Source organism: Chelon labrosus, assembly GCF_963514085.1.
Source record: "Chelon labrosus genome assembly, chromosome: 12".
Taxonomy (NCBI): domain Eukaryota; kingdom Metazoa; phylum Chordata; class Actinopteri; order Mugiliformes; family Mugilidae; genus Chelon; species Chelon labrosus.
The window spans coordinates 24,008,714-24,026,988 of NC_140345.1; the positions used below are offsets into that span (position 1 = coordinate 24,008,714).

Genomic DNA, 18,275 nt, shown 5'->3' on the forward strand with positions numbered 1-18,275 from the left:
AGCACATTCCATTTAAACACTAGCGTTGATCAAAGTCTGAATGTTGTGTTTTTATTGTCCACTAGAGGGCAGACGTGTTCTTTCTCCTGACCTGTCACTGTTAGATGTCAGTGAAGAAAAATAGGGGAACATTTGTGTCTCCGCAGACTGCAGTAAAATAACACCATGGAAGCCACTGTTTCAGTAATTACACCGCGACGGGGAAACTCTAACCTGGATGTGCCCACATTAGTTTATAATGATAACTACCACTGGCTGGAAAAAATGAGGCTGTAATCCCATTTCTGTGCCAGGCAGGTGCATCACACCTGGAAATAATCTGCGAAAATGACAGATTGTGGGACACCGGCGGATCCAGTCTGCACACACAAAACACCGCACTGCTGCCGAGGCCTATAAAAGAGTGGAAAGAAAAGAGAGCAGAAGTTAATTCTAGACACAGGATGTTTGCCCTTGATGAGCGCCAGTGATGCCAGGAATACACCAACAAAGACTGCCATGCGCTTTAAGACGGAAAGACCAGGACAGAGCCAGGGAGAAGGAGGGGACCAAGAGAGGAAGTAGAAAAGGGCAGCTGCATGGAAAAGCTGGAGCAAATTACATATTCTGCAGATTTTGAAAAAAAGATTACAAGCCTTGCAGTATAAATTAAAAAGCATTTGCTCTGATTTCAAAGCACTGTTACTTTTCATATCACAGATTTAAAAAACAGCTGATTCCTACCGAGCGCGGGAAGGCGATAAAAATACATATCAAAGTGATTCCAGCTTGCTCAGAACATAGAGCCTGAGCCCTGAGAACAAGCACTGAGGTGACAGAGACTCCCTTTTGACAGAAAGACACCTTGAGCAGAAGCAAGCTCACACAGGGGGGAACCCAAGGAGGTCGGCTTTGTAGAGAGACATAAAAGCGGGGAAGAGATGAGGGAATCAGGAGCAGGCTGATGAATTCACAACACAGGCAGATAGCAGCATGACTAATGGAAGGTCCAGGGTCACGTAGGTCAGTTTTGTCGCTGTCTGTTTGCTGCATCGCTGGCATCTACTTCAATTCCCTTCAAAGTATCTGCAAAGTTAAAGGTTAGGTAAGCTTAGGCTGCGGCACATCTCTAGGAGACGTACTTAAGTCAATGAAATGTCCACTGCAATGATGGCAACACAACTCTGTGTGTGCATGGGATGTGGCGCCCTCTGCTCCACGGTTCATGGACAGGCCTGTCATTACATTTCTCTGGTACAGAGTCTGGTCTACAGAGGAATGTCTACACCACACTCTCACATACACACTGCGTATGTCTGACTCACTGCTCCAACCCCAGCAAACATTTCCACACAGCTCAAGAAAAAAAAAAAAAAACAAACACAGAAAAAACTCACAATTAAAGAGGGAATGCTGCTCAACTTACGATCTGCGGTCTGCTTCCTGCAGCCTGGCGACCGGCGGCTCGCGCTCCGTCGCTGATGCTGCATGCTTTTACAGTTTTCTCAAATTAAAGGACGAATTAAGACTATGATATTGAAAATAATCACAAAAGGAATTTTTAGGCCACTCAGCTGAGGCTTGGTGTCAACACAGACCTTCAGAGATGAGCACGTAGCACTGCCAAGCACGCCACTTTGTGGAGCATTTGCTACCAGCCCGCAAGAAACAATATGATATAGTAAAAATCTAAATAGGCAGGTAGCAGTACACGAGTAAACAGTAGAACTGAGGTGAGGGTAAGAGTGAAAACCATGAGTCATGTCTAAACCTTATTCTATTTTTATTCCACTTGCATGCTCTGAGACCCATGGTGTGAGATGTGGAGATGAGCTGTTCAATGAGGCAATGAGTTGTTTAAGCAGGGGAAGAAAAATAAAAATAAACAGACAACCCACTAGCACAGGTTGGACAGTATAGTACAGATTCTACCTGCTGTCAATGACCTAACAAGATGGCACAGGTTCCACTTTATAACTTAAGAGGTCCCTCAGGAGTTGGAGGAGACCAAACGAAGTGGTAAAAGAGAGTTACACTGATCAGCCACAACATTATGACCACTGACAGGAGAGGTGAATCACACTGACAATCATCTTGTGACAATTCAGTGTTCTCCTGGGAAACTTTTGGACCTGGCATTCATTGGTGTGGATGTTACTTAGACATGTAGCACCCACCTAGACCAGACCAGGCACCCCCAACCCATAGCAATGACACTCCTTGATGGCAGCAGCCATCCCCAGCAAGATGTAGCCTCAAAAACGCTTTAGGAACAAGTCAAAAAAACATGAAGAACAGCACAAGGTGTTGACCTGGCCTCTAAATTCACTATATCCCAAACTGATCAAGTTTCTGTGGGATGATCCACAGAGGCCCCTCCCTTCAAAGGCCCCCATCCTGTTCCCAGAAACCACAGGACACCCTCAGAAGGCCCATGTCCATTCTCTGATGAGTCCCAACTGTTTTGGAGGCACAAGGGAGACCTACACATATTAGGAAGGTGGTCATAATGTTTTGCCTGATCAGTTCATTTTCAGATAGAAGAAACCTTTTCATAGTTCAACTGGAGAACTGCTGTGATAACTCCAGATAAACGTGGTATCTTGATGCCTTTTAAAAACAAGATGTAAATGTTGGCGACATGATAGACATTTGTACATTTGTCTTGTACCTTTAAATCTACATTTTGTACATTTTTTTGCTTATGCTACTTTATTTTACTAAATTTTTACTTATTCTTTTATTTCATTTTATTTTATTGATGAATAAAGTCTGTCTAAGTCTAATGACAACGACAGAACACACAGAGAAAGTGACTGGTGGAGTGAAGTTTTACTAAAAGGGACGTTGTTGTTTATTTTGCAGATGTGATGCTACGCCAACCAGCAGCTGGTTATTACCCCACTTCACTGTTTGTACTGGCGGTGCAGATGCAAACAGAAAAAGCCCCCGGTATTTATTTGGTCAGGGTTACGGGGGCATTCATTACCTGACATGATATTTCCACTTAACCTCTTACTGCTAGCGTGTGATCTTTCATTGTGCCATTTTAAAACTGAACTTCAGCCAGCAGAGTGAGGGTGATCTCAAGTGTACGGCACTGTGCAGTGACTCCAAATACTCAAATCCATGAAAACATCTGGGTCTGGAATGGACATCATAATCCAACTGATGCGCAATGAAGATAAAATGTTTCTCAGCCTGTGCAATCATTCCTCCGTAGTAAAAAAAAAAAAAAAAAAAAAAGAACACCACAACTGGCCGTATTTTCATTTGACAGCTGCCTGATTGTAGTACTCCTTCTTCACCCTGACCTCATCCTGCCCGGTGTCTTAAATAAAGCTTGATTTCTTTCCAGTGTGTGACTCTGGAATCATTTCTTTTACAGACAGGCTGGGCGGTGCACTTCCTATGGCATTCTCACAGAGGCCAAAGAGGAGGAGGAGCAAAAAACTGATGGAGTGTGCTGAAGAGAAAGGCAGGAGGTGCAGAAGCTGTTGTAGTAAAATATTGTTATGATGTGGACAACTCAAGGAAAAAGACACAGGCACAAGGACGGACAGGACTTTAATAAGTTTAACAAAACCTGGAGCAGAGTTCCAAAAAGAAGCTAAAGGATCTACAGCTCTTTAGAAACAGATCAAACATTGACTGATGGCTCCTACTACAGATGTAACCAAAAAACTAGCAATGAGTGGGAGAGCAGAAAGTCCTTAAGTAGGTTTCAGATTAATTGGACAATGAGATGCAGGTGAGAAAGCAGCCCAGCCTCAGCATAACGACCAGCAGCAGCTCAACTCTGCACACCCGAGGCTAAAAGGAGACAGCCAAACAAATATAAATGCAAACCCATAGATGGCGACAAGCAGACACCTGTGTGATGGTGCATGATGCATGGAAAGTCTCCCTGCCGCCTCCAAAACAGTTTTGACTCATCAGAGAATGGACAAGGGCCTTCTGAGGGTGTTCTGTGGTGTCTGACAACAGGATGTTATTAGTGGGGGGGGGGAGGGGAGGGGGCTCTGTGGATCATCTCATAGATACTTGATCAGTTTGGGATCTAGTGAATTTGGAGGCCAGGTCAACACCTTGTGCTGTTCTTCATGTTATTTTTGAGCTGTTCCTAAAGCATTTTTGCGGCTGCATCCTGATGGGGATGGCTACTGTCATCAATGAGTGTCATTGCCTATGGGGTGGGGGTGCCTGGTCTGGTCTAGGTGGGTGCTACATGTCTAAGTAACATCCACACGAATGAATGCAAGGTCCAAAAGTTTCCCAGCAGAACACTGAATTGTCACAAGATGGTCAGTGTTATTTCCTTCACCTGTCAGTGGTCATAATGTTACGCCTGTACAGTCCTTGTTGAAGTTTGTAAAAACACAAAGAAATTAAATATCACCAGTCCCATCCTCAATACACACACTAATGCACCACTAATGTGTGGGTTTATTAATTCGTTCACCAGTAAACTAACAATAATCTGTATTTTTTTTTTCTGCAAGTTATTTACTTGTGCTTTAAGCGGTCATAATGTTGTGGCTGATCGGTCTATGCAAAGCTACATTTCTGTATTGTTATTTACTCTATGGCAGACCCAATGCATGCAAGTGTGCATGAGAAAAGTTACTTAATATCAACGCATGTACGAAACAAATTCATCCACTGAAGGCACACAGTTGTATCTTGGGTTTGAATGACGAAGAATAACTCACAGAATCAGTACACAGAAACATCTTTAATTCAAAAGAGATTTACAATATTTTACATATAACACATACTGCATCACAAGACACGACAAAATGTCTTTGGCATTCTCCTCGGTTTGCTGCTGCTATAGACAGAAACGTACACTGTTTTTAAAAAATACTTCTTTTTAATCTCCTGCAGTCAAAGATAAGCGCTGTAGTAGGATTACTTTCCCTTTATTGCTGATTTGTCTCCTATGTACACTTATTGTCTCTATGTACAGTTCATTGTGCTTGTTTATCTGGCAAACAAGGTTAAGGCAGACGCACACACACACACACACGCAGACACACGCAGACACACACACACGTGATGGAGTCAACAGCATCGTTAGTGTTAAGGCAACATCTCTGCTGATTTGTTTTCTTTTGGCTCAAAAACGACCACAGAAAGGCACTTTGTGGTAAAAGCATGTTAAAATACAAAAACAAACACATGAATGATAAAAACCTGCATCACATGGTAAAGTGCACATCCAATATCTTTGGCTTAATCTGAATTGTCTTGTTTGTTTCTCTAAAAGAGACATGTTTGCTCGGAGAGAAGCCCGTCTGACTCTCCACGCTCAGTGAGAAGCTTCCAGTTAACTTTGGCTTTTTATTTTTTTTTTCCTTTGGCTCTGTTTTCAGCTGATTACGGCATTTAAGAAGCGGTGAAGACCAAAAGCGTCACCCAGAGTTCATCCACACTGGGCTACAACAAGGTAAGACATTTCAATTCACACTCAACCTGGCTCAAAGTCCTGCAAGAGCTCAGCTCCTGAACATCACTGTCGACAGTTCTGCCCTCAGTCCCGTCGAAGAAGAGGAAGTGCCCATGTCGTGTAGGGGGGGATTAAAAAAAAAAAGAAACCCTCAGCGGCTCTCACTTCTTATCGCTCACCGAGCAGTCCACAGCTATGATGTTCTGTATCTCAGAGATTTTCACCTCCTCCTCCGGGATCTCCACCTCTATCGGGAACTTCAGCTCCTCGGGGATCTTCTCCGCCGAGGAGCTGCGGCTCGACAGCTTGTCCATCTCCTCCTCTAACTCGGAGAAGCGCTCGGCCACGCAGTGGGCGGTGAGGCGGGCCTCGGGGTCGTGGTCCCAGCACTCGGTGATGGTGGCACAGATCACTGCCACGCCCTGCAGAGAGGAGGAAGAGAACACAGATTTATCACCCAGGAATCTTTTTTTTTTTTTTTAGATCAATTCCAAACACGTGTTGTTCTGACTTGTTTTGTCTTTAATGCATGTCAAATTAAGTCTCTAAATGGCTCCAACAGCACCTCCAGCTACAGCTCATTTGCCCACCCCCCCAAAAAATGATATGCATGAGAAATATCACAGAAAAGAAATAAAAATTGACGCACTAATGCATCAAAATCAACAAAATGTTGGTTAAATTGAAGTTATTATACTTCAAGAACAAGACCACGCCCCATTTAATTCTATCTCCTGTTCTTATCCATCTATAAAGGTGTGTCCTAACCCCCCCCCCCCCGTTCGTCTCAGTTCTCAACCTCCCTCCTCCCCATCCCTCTTTTATTTTGTTCCTCTTCCATCTGTTATTACAGGAACCTGTGGGGACAATGATCCGAAGCTTCCTGGGATGTGCCCAGACCCTGAGGGTTCCTCTCCCTGGGTTGCTCTACCATCATCTGTCAATGCACCCCGCCTCCTTCATGTCTTTCCTTCAACCCTCCTTACCCCATCCCCTTGACTCTTCTTATTCTGTCTACCAATAAAACTTCTTTGCAGCTATTAAGGCGTGGTATTTGCAATACTGGAACCACACATTAAAACCGAACGCCAATTTCCAAAATCCGATTTGGACACTGCTCTGACTGGCCGACAAGGATTCTGACACAACGTGAGGTCGTATTTATTTTGCTTAAACAATTTTAATTACAGACCAGGCGCGCAAACTCCTGCCGCTCTGCTAATTAACGGAGGAGGTGACGGCACAGGGTTTCAATATTAGCTAATAACTACGTCCTGAGAGCTAGCTGTGTTCATTTACAGCTTGTGTGTGTGTGCAGTCTCCCGCTGCGAACAAGAGGTAAATATCCACGTGCTTGTTTTGAGTGTGACCGGGCGCACTGGGTGTAATAATCAACAAGCTGTGAATGTTCCCTTCAGTCAACATATTGAATAAAACATTAGCTACAGTCTTAGTGATCAAACATCCACGTTTGTGCCCTAGGAAGAGCTGTGTAGTGATTTCTCTTATTGACACAGTTCACTCTGGATGTTGCACAATCGTTGCATCTGCAGCAGAGGTAACTCATTGCCCTTCTTTGCTATGATGGTGCTAATGAGATTTGATGTTTCTTCACTAATGCACTTAAGAGTTTATTGTAAAGTAATGATCAATGAAAAACCCTGGCCTGAGCAGGTTTGTCCAAAACTTTGACTGGCATTGTATTTTAACCATGTCTCCATGATTACACACTTTAGCAGACTGCAGCCTTTAATATTGATTATTAAGATTGTTAGTGTCTGTGTCTTCTAGTGTAGCAGTGCTGGGTGTCTGACCTGATGCCTGAGCCAGCTGTCCGGTATCTCGGGTCTCCCTCTGTCTCGCAGCACGTTGTCCTTCATGCTCTCCACACAGGGGTGCTCTCGCACTTTAGATCCGTACGCCAGCTCGTAGTCCTTCACCTCTGCAAGACACAAACACGCAGATCAGACGTGGACCGCTGATGCTCATGTGAGCCGCAAGTGAAGAAACATCTAACCCCATCCTTGCTTTTATGGTGTCTGTGGTCGTCTGTGCGACATTCTCAAGTTAGTTTTTAATGTCAAAACATGTACACGGACAAAAACAAACCCACAAAATTTGAATGAAAATGTGATGGTTGAAAAACATCAGGAAAACAGATGGCAGCAAGTAGCCTGTTGAGTCAGTGTGATTAGAAAGTGTGAAAGCATCCTGGTATGAGATCATTCCACCCCAAAACCACTGAGGTGTTATTTCCTCCGGAGCTGTCACCTTTGTACACTGGCACCAATATCGCTGACAGTGGGAAATAAAATGTCTTTTATGAGGTCTCCATGGGAGGGAAAACGCCCGTACTGGCACTTGAACGACGATCGCTCCTAAGAACAACAAATCAGCTTCCGCTACCAAGCAATTAGTCGCAACCTCAGACCGTAGGACACCAGAAACACATTCTGGTATGTTTTTCTGTTTCATGTTGAAAGGCTAGCTGTGGGGGGAGAAGCATCACGCTGAAACCATGAAAAATGAAAAACAAAGTTCTGGGATTGGGTCCAGACCTCATGAAACCGAACTCACAACAGCTGCAGTCTGTCTCCAGCCCCTAGAGAAGGTTCTCAAGATCTCGCAGTTGCCGTGAAATGAGACACTCGTCACTGCAAAGTCATCTTTGTTTATCCGTGCGAGCCAGAGGATGATGTGCAAATATCTTAAGCATCAAGAACTAAAGCAAATTTTACACCGAGTATTTCGACACCTATGTTATTGATTCAAAGTGAGGACCTTCATGAGTCCTACGAGGAACTGAGATCTGACCCAGACCTGCCCAAGTGGCCCCAAACTATTCCAGTCTAATCAGGTCAAGTAGTCTAGTCCAAAACCAGGTTTCAAAAGTAACTGAGCAACAGTTAAGACATGTAATGAAATACAAAAATGGTATGAGTTTGTAGGGCTACAGGTGAAAATCCCTTTCCATGACGAGAAGGAAGGACCAGGAGTTATATGTCCTACAAAACAAGAACAGTGCTGCTCCTTTTATTACTATGATTGAAAGGGTAGGGGTGCAAACTTTGTGCATGGGGCATGTAGCTTTAGCCTTTGCCTTTCGACATTGGTACATCCACTGTATGTAGCCACAATCTGTATATTTAAGCACTCCTTTAGGAGAGAACCTTTCCAAAATTTGTCAGCCGTAAAATTGAAATTTCTGCAGGAGACTATACTTTCAACCAACTCTTAGAAAAAATGATCTAGCTAATTAAATTTGACAAATCCTGCAAGCAACTGGTGTGATTTTAGCAGGCGAGCCAAATATAAGAAATGATTCAGCTGCTAGATGTTCATATTTTCCTTTATTTTCTATGTATATTTCATACATCTATATATGTATAATTCCATAACCACTGGACATGCTCATGTGTTATGATTAAAGCTTCCTGAACCGCTGCTGGAATATTTTCGCTGCCTATATCTGCCCCTGGTCTGCTATAGCACAGTGGTATGATGAAATCTAAGAAAAGCTGTGTCGTTTCCTATAAGTCAGGCTGCCGCGTACTCAAATGCAGGAAGTGGGGAAGTTGGATCAGAACCCCCAGACAGGAAGTTGGAGGCCTGGGATTGGGACTATGCAAAGAAAAGCTGACTCTACAGGCCAACACTTCCTGTTTTGACATGTGGAACTTCCCCCGTTTTTTAGTATTTTAAAAGAGGGCCCAGCCCGGCCCGACCTATTCCCCTGGAGGTTATTTGTGCCAGGGCTGGTATTGTCCTCAGTGCTCTGCTGTTTAGATCTCCTGCTGCGGAGCTGGTATAAATACCACACATTTTCCTGGAATGGATACAGCTGAAACGGAGAACAGCAGAGACGGGGCTGACCTAAAATGAGAAAGTTGGAAACAGAAATAAAAAGAGGTGGAGTGCTTTCTAAACCTGAAGACATCTACAAGTGGAAAAGGTCTAATTTCACGGTCCATTACTGGCTTTTATACACTTGTCCACATGTTTCTAAGAATGAGACATCATGACTGTCAACAGTCTACATAAGGTGTATGTACATTTGAGAGCTATGACAAGAATTTCGTCCGTGGTTTGAGGACAGATTTCACAACGGACTGCAACCAGAGTCTCAGCCTCATTTTCCCAAAGCTGTCTGGGGCCCCCAGTAAAAACCCCGGTATATCCAATGTAAGGGGCGGAAAGCACTTTACGACAGTTTCCTTTTCAGATTATCTGTCTGAAACCTTTTTTTATTATCCCGGAGGTTAGCAGAAACCCTCGACGCTGGCCGCTGTCTGTCTGCACACAGCTCCTCGCTTGCCCTTAAGACCTCAGATACTGATGTGTTGCAAATCACAAAATAAATAAACCTGCACAAACCACACGGGCATCAAAACCCCATCCTAACAAAGCGTCTGTCCATATTTTAGAGAAATGTGTGGGCTGAATACTTGTGGCAGCTCTGTGGTTAGCACATTAGGCTGAGGGCGAAAGGTCAATGTCAGTGCTGCTGGTGCTGTAAAAGCATAGATGGAGGGAAGGCCGGAGGATTGTTTCGCAACAGACCAGTGAACAGAGTTATATTTATGCACTTGGCATTTATCTTTAAACTTGAGTCATCAGCAGCCAGCATGTGTTTTTTAATTTGTTAGGTTTCCTTGAATGCATGTATGAATGCACTGTATTTTAAGGTCTTTCTACATTAAAGGGCTGCGACACACCAAGCGTGTCACACACTGTTGGCACCAGGTGGACACCTGTTAATGGCCCCTCCCCTGTTAAGGACCCAAACGCCCCCCACTGACAACATCCTGTTACCAGACACCACAGGACACCCTCAGAAGGCCCATGTCCATTCTCTGATGAGTCACAACTGTTTTGGAGGCACAAGGGAGGCCTACACAATATTAGGAAGGTGGTCATAATGTTATCACGTGATCAGTGTGTACATAAAATTGCATGACACTTTCTTCAGCAAGGCAGCATATGTCTGAAAATGCTGAACTAGAACAATTCTTGTTACCCCCTCTTGCTCTTCGGCACTTGCCCCAGCAGGGCATGACCATCAGCCTCTCAGCAGCTGTTGCCAATGGCCGTCTCACTTCATGCGCCACAAGGCTTTTTGCTTGGCGCGCTGCAAACTCTTTGCCCCGCTCCATTTACCCTGCATAACCCCTCAGCTCAAACAGAACATGCAGGCCTTGCCTCACCCTGCAGGGCTAATTCAGGATATGTAAATAAAATGCTCAGGGACAAACAGAGAATGTGCTATAACGGACCACAACAACAACTCCAGAGCAGGGTTAGTATTTCAGATCCACCGCTTGGGCCCCTGTTGTTGCGGTGGGAACAGAAGAAAGACAAACACACAAATAGGCTATATACACACAATCTCAGACTGAGACATAAAAACAGGGGTGGATGAGGGTGTCTGTCTCGTACCTCTATCGCTCTTCCTCTGTCTCTAAGCGCCTCTCTCTCTCTCTCTCTGAAATAAACACGCACACACATGTTGGAATGTGTCTGTCTTATTCTAAATGTCTCAGACTGTCTAGAAAGGGCCAACGAGGCAGAGGGAATGAGTCGTGCTGCAGAGACTCCCTCTCTACTCTCATGAGAGCAGGTCGGAAAAAAACAAAACAAAAAAAACAAAAAACACCGTCGAAGTTGTAGTGGTGCGTGCGCTGCTACGCTTGTGAGGTCCAGTCTGAGATTTCAAACCCGAGACCGAGGAGGTTTTTGGAAAGCGAGGAGGCTTGGCTTCACGAGCATATTAACTGCGAGATGATTCCTTTGTAGCACAACTGCATTGTAAAAAAAAAAAAAAAAAAAAAAGAAGTTCAGCCGAAACTAATTTGGTGCTGGCCTCTGTCAAAGTTTTCCCTTGTCAACAGATTCTGTTTGTGATTTATTTCCATGGACAGCATCTTGAGCAGCAGCTGGGGTGTCTGGTTTTGGGGACGCCAGAATTGCCTTTCATGAGACCGTGACCTTCGGCATTTTTTTATCCAAGCTGCTCACAGGCTCCTACGAGATCCCTCACGCATCCTGCACTCCCATTGTCCAGGTTGTAGGACACAAAGGACGAGGGCCACCTTTGTCACCACGGCAGTCCACCTCCCGAACTCTGACCCCTCCCTGCTCCAGCATCGTACTGATGCTCCGTCCCTCAACAGATGGTTTTCCTCTTTGTAACTTGACTGCACGTAAGCGCTGGACGCGGTGGACTCCTGTATTGCAATTTGCACATCTGTATGTCCTGTGTGTTTCAGGTCCACGCTGCTGCTCTCTGTGCCTTTTCATTGCCCATCAGGGACAAATAAAGTGTTCTCAATTTGAATTTGCACTTGGAAGGTTTGCAGTCAAGCGTGGAACGGCTGAGCTGTCCAAGGGTCGTAGAGGACCCAAAGGCTGACGCAGATCACTTCTGTGGAAAAGACGCGTCACTTTCTTTCTACTAGTATCAGTAAAGACTGAATATGGTCGGACAGGACTTGAAACAAAGCCGAGAGCTGTCGGGGTGAAGGGGGGGGTTGATTAAGGTGCCTGAGAGACGGTGAAATGCATTCCAGGACGTCCGGTTCAAGTAACAGAACAATGCATTTAAATGCAAAACACACTAGTAAAGTTTACGCCTCCACCACAAGAGTATCTGATTTTAACATGACAAGCATGAAGCAGACTTGTAGCATCCAGACAGATGTGTGTGTGTGTGTGAGCTCCAGTCTGAGAATGAAAGAAGTCCTCCTCTTCCATTTTCACGTTTCAGCCCTTGTGAACACAAACACACTGCACACTCGCAGCCAGCTTAAGCAGGTACAGTATCCACTCCAGCTCTCTCTTCTCCCCCTGATTTCCTGCCCAAAGAAGGGCAGCGGCAGAGTTCAGATTGTCTCCCTCACACATCAGACATTCCTCAGATTCCTGCCGCAGACCTGGAGCTGAAATCTAGGTTCAGTCTGACAGAAAAGACCATCAGCCTCCCCGCTGACATATAAACCCTCCGCCTCTGCACAACAGGAAACAGTAGACCTGAATCTACTGTCTGCACTATCTAGGTCACACACGCACACAGACGGGCAGTGCTCAGAAACCACACGTACTGTTAATGCAGGTAAAAACAAAAAACAAACAAAAACATCTCATTCTCATTCTTATTAGTTTTACATTTGATTTGAAAGTATCTTCTACTCTCAAGAAGGAAATGATCCATATGGGTTTTTATAGTCTCAAACCACTTTCTATATAACTCCCTAATCTTTGTCAACAAAAAAAATCACAATACAGGGATCTCCAATGTTTGTAATTTTCCAAAATCACCAGTGTCACGATACAGAGTCATGATATCCAGTTTGGTTTTCCTCGTGCTTCATGTTTTAAGGTGGCTTTTGTTCAGATTTATGGCTATTTTAGGATTTACCTGCTTTTACACTGAGGTGTTTTTTGTTACAACAACTTTTCATTAATGTTTCTCCCTGTTTCCAGATGTCTGACAAGCAATGCCCCACTTTTTAAAGCAATACACTGATCAGGCATATCATTATGACCACGTTCCTCATATTGTGTAGATCTCCCTTGTGCCTCCAAAATAGTTGTGACTCATCAGAGAATGGACATGGGCCTTCTGAGGGTGTCCTGTGGTGTCTGGCAACAGGATGTTGTTAGTGGGTTAGGGTTAGGGTTAGGGTTATGGTTAGGCTTCGGGTCCTTTGGGTTGAGGGGAGGGACCTCTGAGGATCATCTCACAGATACTTGATCAGTTTGGGATTGAGTTGTTCCTTTTTTTTTGTGTCAGGCTGCATCCTGCTGGGGATGGCTGCTGCCATCAAGGAGTGTCATTGCTACGGGGTGGGGGTGCCTGGTCTGGTCTAGGTGGGTGCTACATGTCTAAGTAACATCCACATGAATGAATGCCAGGTCTAAAGGTTTCCCAGCAGAACACTGAATTGTCACAAGACTGTCAATGTTATTTACTTCTCCTGCAAGTGGTCATAATGTTATGCCTGATCGGTGTAAACTCTTGCTTTCAAAAAGGGTCAAACAACACACTGAATGAATAAATCTCTTAACATTTGTTGGACCTGTATCAACATATATCTTATATTTGAAGTTGAAAATGCTAAAAGAAAGCGCTTTACTTTTCCACTCCATGTGGAAGCAACTGAAGGCAACACGGATCTCTCTTCAGTAATATCTTATTGTTGTGTACATGCAATAATTTATACTCTCCCAAATATTATACACATTATGAAAAAATAACCTTATATAATCCAATCACTTGTTGTAAAGACATTCGTATAAGAAAGTAAAACATAATCAGAGTCATAATGAATACAACAGAGCCAAATGCAACATGCTGTTAATACTTAACAAAAACCTGCACTGTACACGATGACGTCATCACTGTTGTGATAACCCGACCCTCACCGCATGTGTTGTCACTGTAGAGCCTACTTAAGGGCTGACCCATCACCTCAGCAGATTTGTTTTATACCGTGTGTGCACATTACCTCATCCATCCCACAGACTAAAAAAAAAAAAAACAGGGCCCTGCTGTGTTTGTGTGTACTGACCTCCAATGGCTTCACACCGCGACGTCATCTCCCACAGCACCAGGGCCATGGAGTAAATGTCCGTCTGCTTGAACGACTCGATGTTCTCCAGATTCAGCCGGGCCTCCAGCACCTCGGGGGCCATGTAGCGCGCGGTGCCCACCTGCAAGACAGAGGCAGAGGCAGAGGGTTGACGGACACAGGCACGTACACAGCTGCTCTCTAGTGAGCACAGGGACACTCTTAAATTGTGCAACCAGATTAAAGAAAAATAACAGGAATAACACCCACGTATTAGAAATCATGCACGGCAAAAAACTACACTATTTCCATGTCACGGCTTTTTGACAGTGTTTCTGTTTCGGTTCTATGAATGAAAAGTCCTAGACAACCAGAGTTTGCCAAGTTAGTTTCAAATAAACTAGTCACAACGAGCACGTCCTAACTCAAGACAAATTCATTCCAAATTAGGACGAAAAAAAAACTAAACAGGGGAAGTGAGAAACATACATACTATTTTTGTCTGTAGATTTCCTATAATGCCTACACATAACACATGACCAGATTCTTCAATCCGGGAAGCCAGACGAACCCCACCCCACCCACCCCCCATCCAAAGATGTTTCAAAGCAGAAATCTGGTCTGGAGTCTCTCCGTTGGGAAGTTAAACTGCTCTGGCTTGTGCTCAGTGGAGTTAAATATGTTTACAACTAAATGGATCTGATTGGTTGCAGGACTATCTAATCCGAGATTTTTTATTGTGCTCTGAATCAGCTGAAACACGCCCCATAATGAAATCCAAATGGCGTGACTCATATTCTGATAAGAACTGAGTCTGGCAGGCTATGAAAATTCAACACAATATTTCTTTTAAATCATTGAATTGGACTTTTAGTCGCAATAGAAAATACTGGGTTTGTCAGCATGATGCTTTCTTTCAGCTGCAGTAAAAGTACTTCCAGCCACCTCTCTTCAGCCAGCTCCTCCGGAGGAACCCCCAGGCGATCCCAGGCCAGACGAGAGATATAATCCCTCCATCGTGTCCTGGGTCGGCCCCGAGGTCTCCTTCCGATGGGACATGCCCAAAACACCTCTCCCAGGAGGTGTCCGGGAGGCATCCTTACCAGATGCCCTAGCCACCTCAACTGACTCCTCTCGACGTGGAGGAGCAGCGGCTCTACTCTGAGCTCCTCCCGTATGTCCGAACTCCGTACCCTATCTCTAAGGCTGAGCCCAGCCACCCTGCGAAGAAAACTCATTTCGGGCCGCTTGTATTCGCGATCTTGATCTTTCGGTCATTACCCAAAGTTCATGACCATAGGTGAGGATTGGAACGTAGATCGACCGTTAAATTGAGAGCTTTGCCTTTCGGCTTAGCTCTCTCTTCACCACGACCGACCGGTTAAGCATCACTGCAGATGCCGCTCCGATCCGCCTGTCGATCTCCCGCTCCCTCCTTCCCTCACTCGTGAACAAGACCCCGAGATACCTGAACTCCTCCACTTGAGGCAGGACCTCCTCCCAGACCCAGAGTGGGCAATCCACCCTTTTCCAACTGAGGACCGTGGCCTCAGACTTGGAGGTGCTGATCTTCATCCCAGTGTGAAGCTTTCATTTGTATTATCAATTATTTGTCAAAGTCTCAAGTTCCTGTTCTCCGGCTACGACTCCATTTTGGATCTTGTAAAGATGTCTGAAGCCACCTGACTCTTCTTTCTGCCACAGGTATTGTACGAGCAGGAAGCAGCAGCAGATATGTGGAACGCCTTTCCATGAATAATGTTTTCAATCAGCATTTTACCGTCAGGAAAACCCATGCCAGTAAATGCTACTCGTGATAAGCGCTGCTGTTGGCTTGTGGCATTTTAATTTGGTCTAAGCCCTATTAATGTGCATGGTTAAAGCAACAAATTCGTCATTGCGTAACCCTAAAACTATCGAAAGTCCTTTGTGGTTTAACAGAGAGTCAGACAAGCTTACTGGGTATGCAAAAATACTGCTGACTACTGATTGGCGGGCGACATTTTTTATGCATCGCTAAAGAATCGGTGGACCACGTGAACACACACACAAAGAACTGGGAATTTCCAGGTTCCAAATATGAATGGAACACACAGTGACAGCGTGTGGACTTGTGATTGGATCAAACGATGACACATACAGCACGGGGGAACTAAAAGACGCGATTATACGGCCTGGTGTACACGGGCAAGGAGACGGGGAGATGAATCGTACGCTTTATCTTTACACATGAAAGACACGGCCCCGCTGATAGACTGAGAGAGGACTGGGAGTCATGAGTGGCACTGAAGAGCTTGCATGTCACAACAAAGCCTTTTACCTCTCCCTCTATCCCTTGATTACCCGTCTGTCTGTAAGATTTCTTTCTTCCGTCAGCAAACACAGTAGTATCCCATTTAAAACACGCTCTCAAGAGAAGGAGTTATGGAGTGGGAAGGAAAACAAACACGGCAAGCTCATTCCTCACCATAAACCACATCGAAGCTTTTGCGTAGAGAGAGAGTTACCGTAACTGCGGATAATCAGCCTTCTCTTTAAGCCTACAGCTTCAACATAGTCAACATATAACCAAGTTTGAACACAAGGGCTGTAGCCATTTACACAAATATTGCTCATAATGCTGATCTACTTTACGTAAGAGGAATTAAATACATAATACATTCAACATAACACTACTGGGATACCAAATTCTGTCTGACCTGTCCACTGTTGGCGAGCTCATCCACTGATAGGCTGCTGTCCAGACAGAGTCCCAGGCCAAAGTCACACACGCAACACGTCAGGTCATTCTTCACCAGGATGTTGGAGCTCTTCAGGTCTCGGTGGACGATCGGCACCTTCAGACGCGACAGAGGATGATTTGAGTTTGGGTCAAAATGAATTAATATCAAGTGATCCCCTTTAGAAAACCTTAGTCTGATTTGATGCCCTTTGTTCAGAATACCTATTTCACTACTGAGACAAGGTACCGATTATGCAGTATATTTTACTGGAAAACTGTGGTTCAGCCATATTTGTGATAAGTAAGAATGGTGAACAAAAGCTGATTTATTAACTTGAACCAGTCTCCCGATTTTCACCTGAGCGCTGCTTCAAGGAAATCTGAAATGATCATTGTTATGCTCTGATTCAGATTTTGATCATGTTAACTTTACACCGATCAGCCATAACATTATGACCTATTCCTAATGTAGTGTAGGTCTCCCTTGTGCCTCCAGAAAAAGTTGTCACTCATCAGAGAATGGACATGGGCCTTCTGAGGGTGTCCTGTGGTGTCTGGTGACAAAATGTTGTTAGTGGGGGCCTTTGAGGGGGAGGGGCCTCTGTGGATCATCCCACAGATATTTAATCAGTTTGGGATCTAGTGAATTTAGAGGCCAGGTCAACACCTTGTGCTGTTCTTCATGTTTTTTAGTTGTTCTTAAACTGTTTTTGTGTGTGTGCCTGTGTCAGGCTGCATCCTGCTGGGGATGGCTGCTGCCATCAAGGAGCGTCATTGCTACGGGGTGGGGGTGCCTGGTCTGGTCTAGGTGGGTGCTACATGTCTAAGTAACATCCACACCAATGAATGCCAGGTCCAAAAGTTTCCCAGCAGAACACTGAATTGTCACAAGATGGTCAATGTTATTTACTACTCCTGTCAGTGGTTTTAATGTTGTGGCTGATCGGTGTAATTGAATTGAATATGATGTGATTATAGCTAATATAGATTTCTGTCACTGTCAGCTGTCAATTACAAAGCCGCACCTTAAAGCGTCCACAGGGAAGGCGGTCACTGTGGAGGTGGGCGACACCTCGGGCCAGAGAGCTGCTCAGTACATGTAGCTCCTCCCAGCTGATCACATGACGTGTCAGGTACTCCTAGAGGCAAGAGGGATGGTAGGATTAGAAGCATGAATACAATTTACACCAGGAATTCATACTGGTCCACTCATGCTGTGCAACTGAACAGTGATGCTCTCACCTGTAGATTTCCCCCGGGGTGGAAAGCAGTGATGAGCCAGTACTGTTTCTCCACCTTCCTCTCCTCAGCTGTCAGGAAGTGGAGGATGTTCTCGTGTCGGAGGTCCGTGTTGGAGAAGATGTCCTTTTCGTTCTTCCAGGAAGCGTACTCCTCATAGGGGAAGATCTTCACGGCCACCGTTTCAAACTGATCCGAGGTGGTCTGCTTCAGTTTAGCTTTGTACACCTGAGCAAAGCGGCCCTTCCCCACCTGGGACATCAAAAGATTCTAGTTAGAGTTTGCGTTAGCAGCAGAACGGCTGCACAGAACAACTCTG

At 44.8% G+C, this 18,275-nt stretch overlaps 1 protein-coding gene across 2 annotated transcripts in view; it reads right to left on the bottom strand.

The window, feature by feature from the left end:
* Positions 1 to 4,713: 4,713 nt before the first annotated feature.
* The window catches only part of LOC311497314 (TGF-beta receptor type-2-like), a 42,044-nt gene continuing 28,482 nt past the window's right edge, over positions 4,714 to 18,275 (bottom strand). For both annotated transcript variants that reach the window (XM_084557579.1, XM_084557578.1), the window contains 6 exons: positions 17,960 to 18,208; positions 17,743 to 17,856; positions 16,695 to 16,832; positions 13,996 to 14,137; positions 7,243 to 7,370; positions 4,714 to 5,850 (listed from right to left, as the gene is read on the bottom strand). In XM_084557579.1, the coding sequence (XP_084413705.1) occupies positions 5,590 to 5,850; positions 7,243 to 7,370; positions 13,996 to 14,137; positions 16,695 to 16,832; positions 17,743 to 17,856; positions 17,960 to 18,208 (1,032 nt within the window). In that variant the 3' untranslated portion in view covers positions 4,714 to 5,589. The remainder of the gene's footprint in view (positions 5,851 to 7,242; positions 7,371 to 13,995; positions 14,138 to 16,694; positions 16,833 to 17,742; positions 17,857 to 17,959; positions 18,209 to 18,275) is intronic.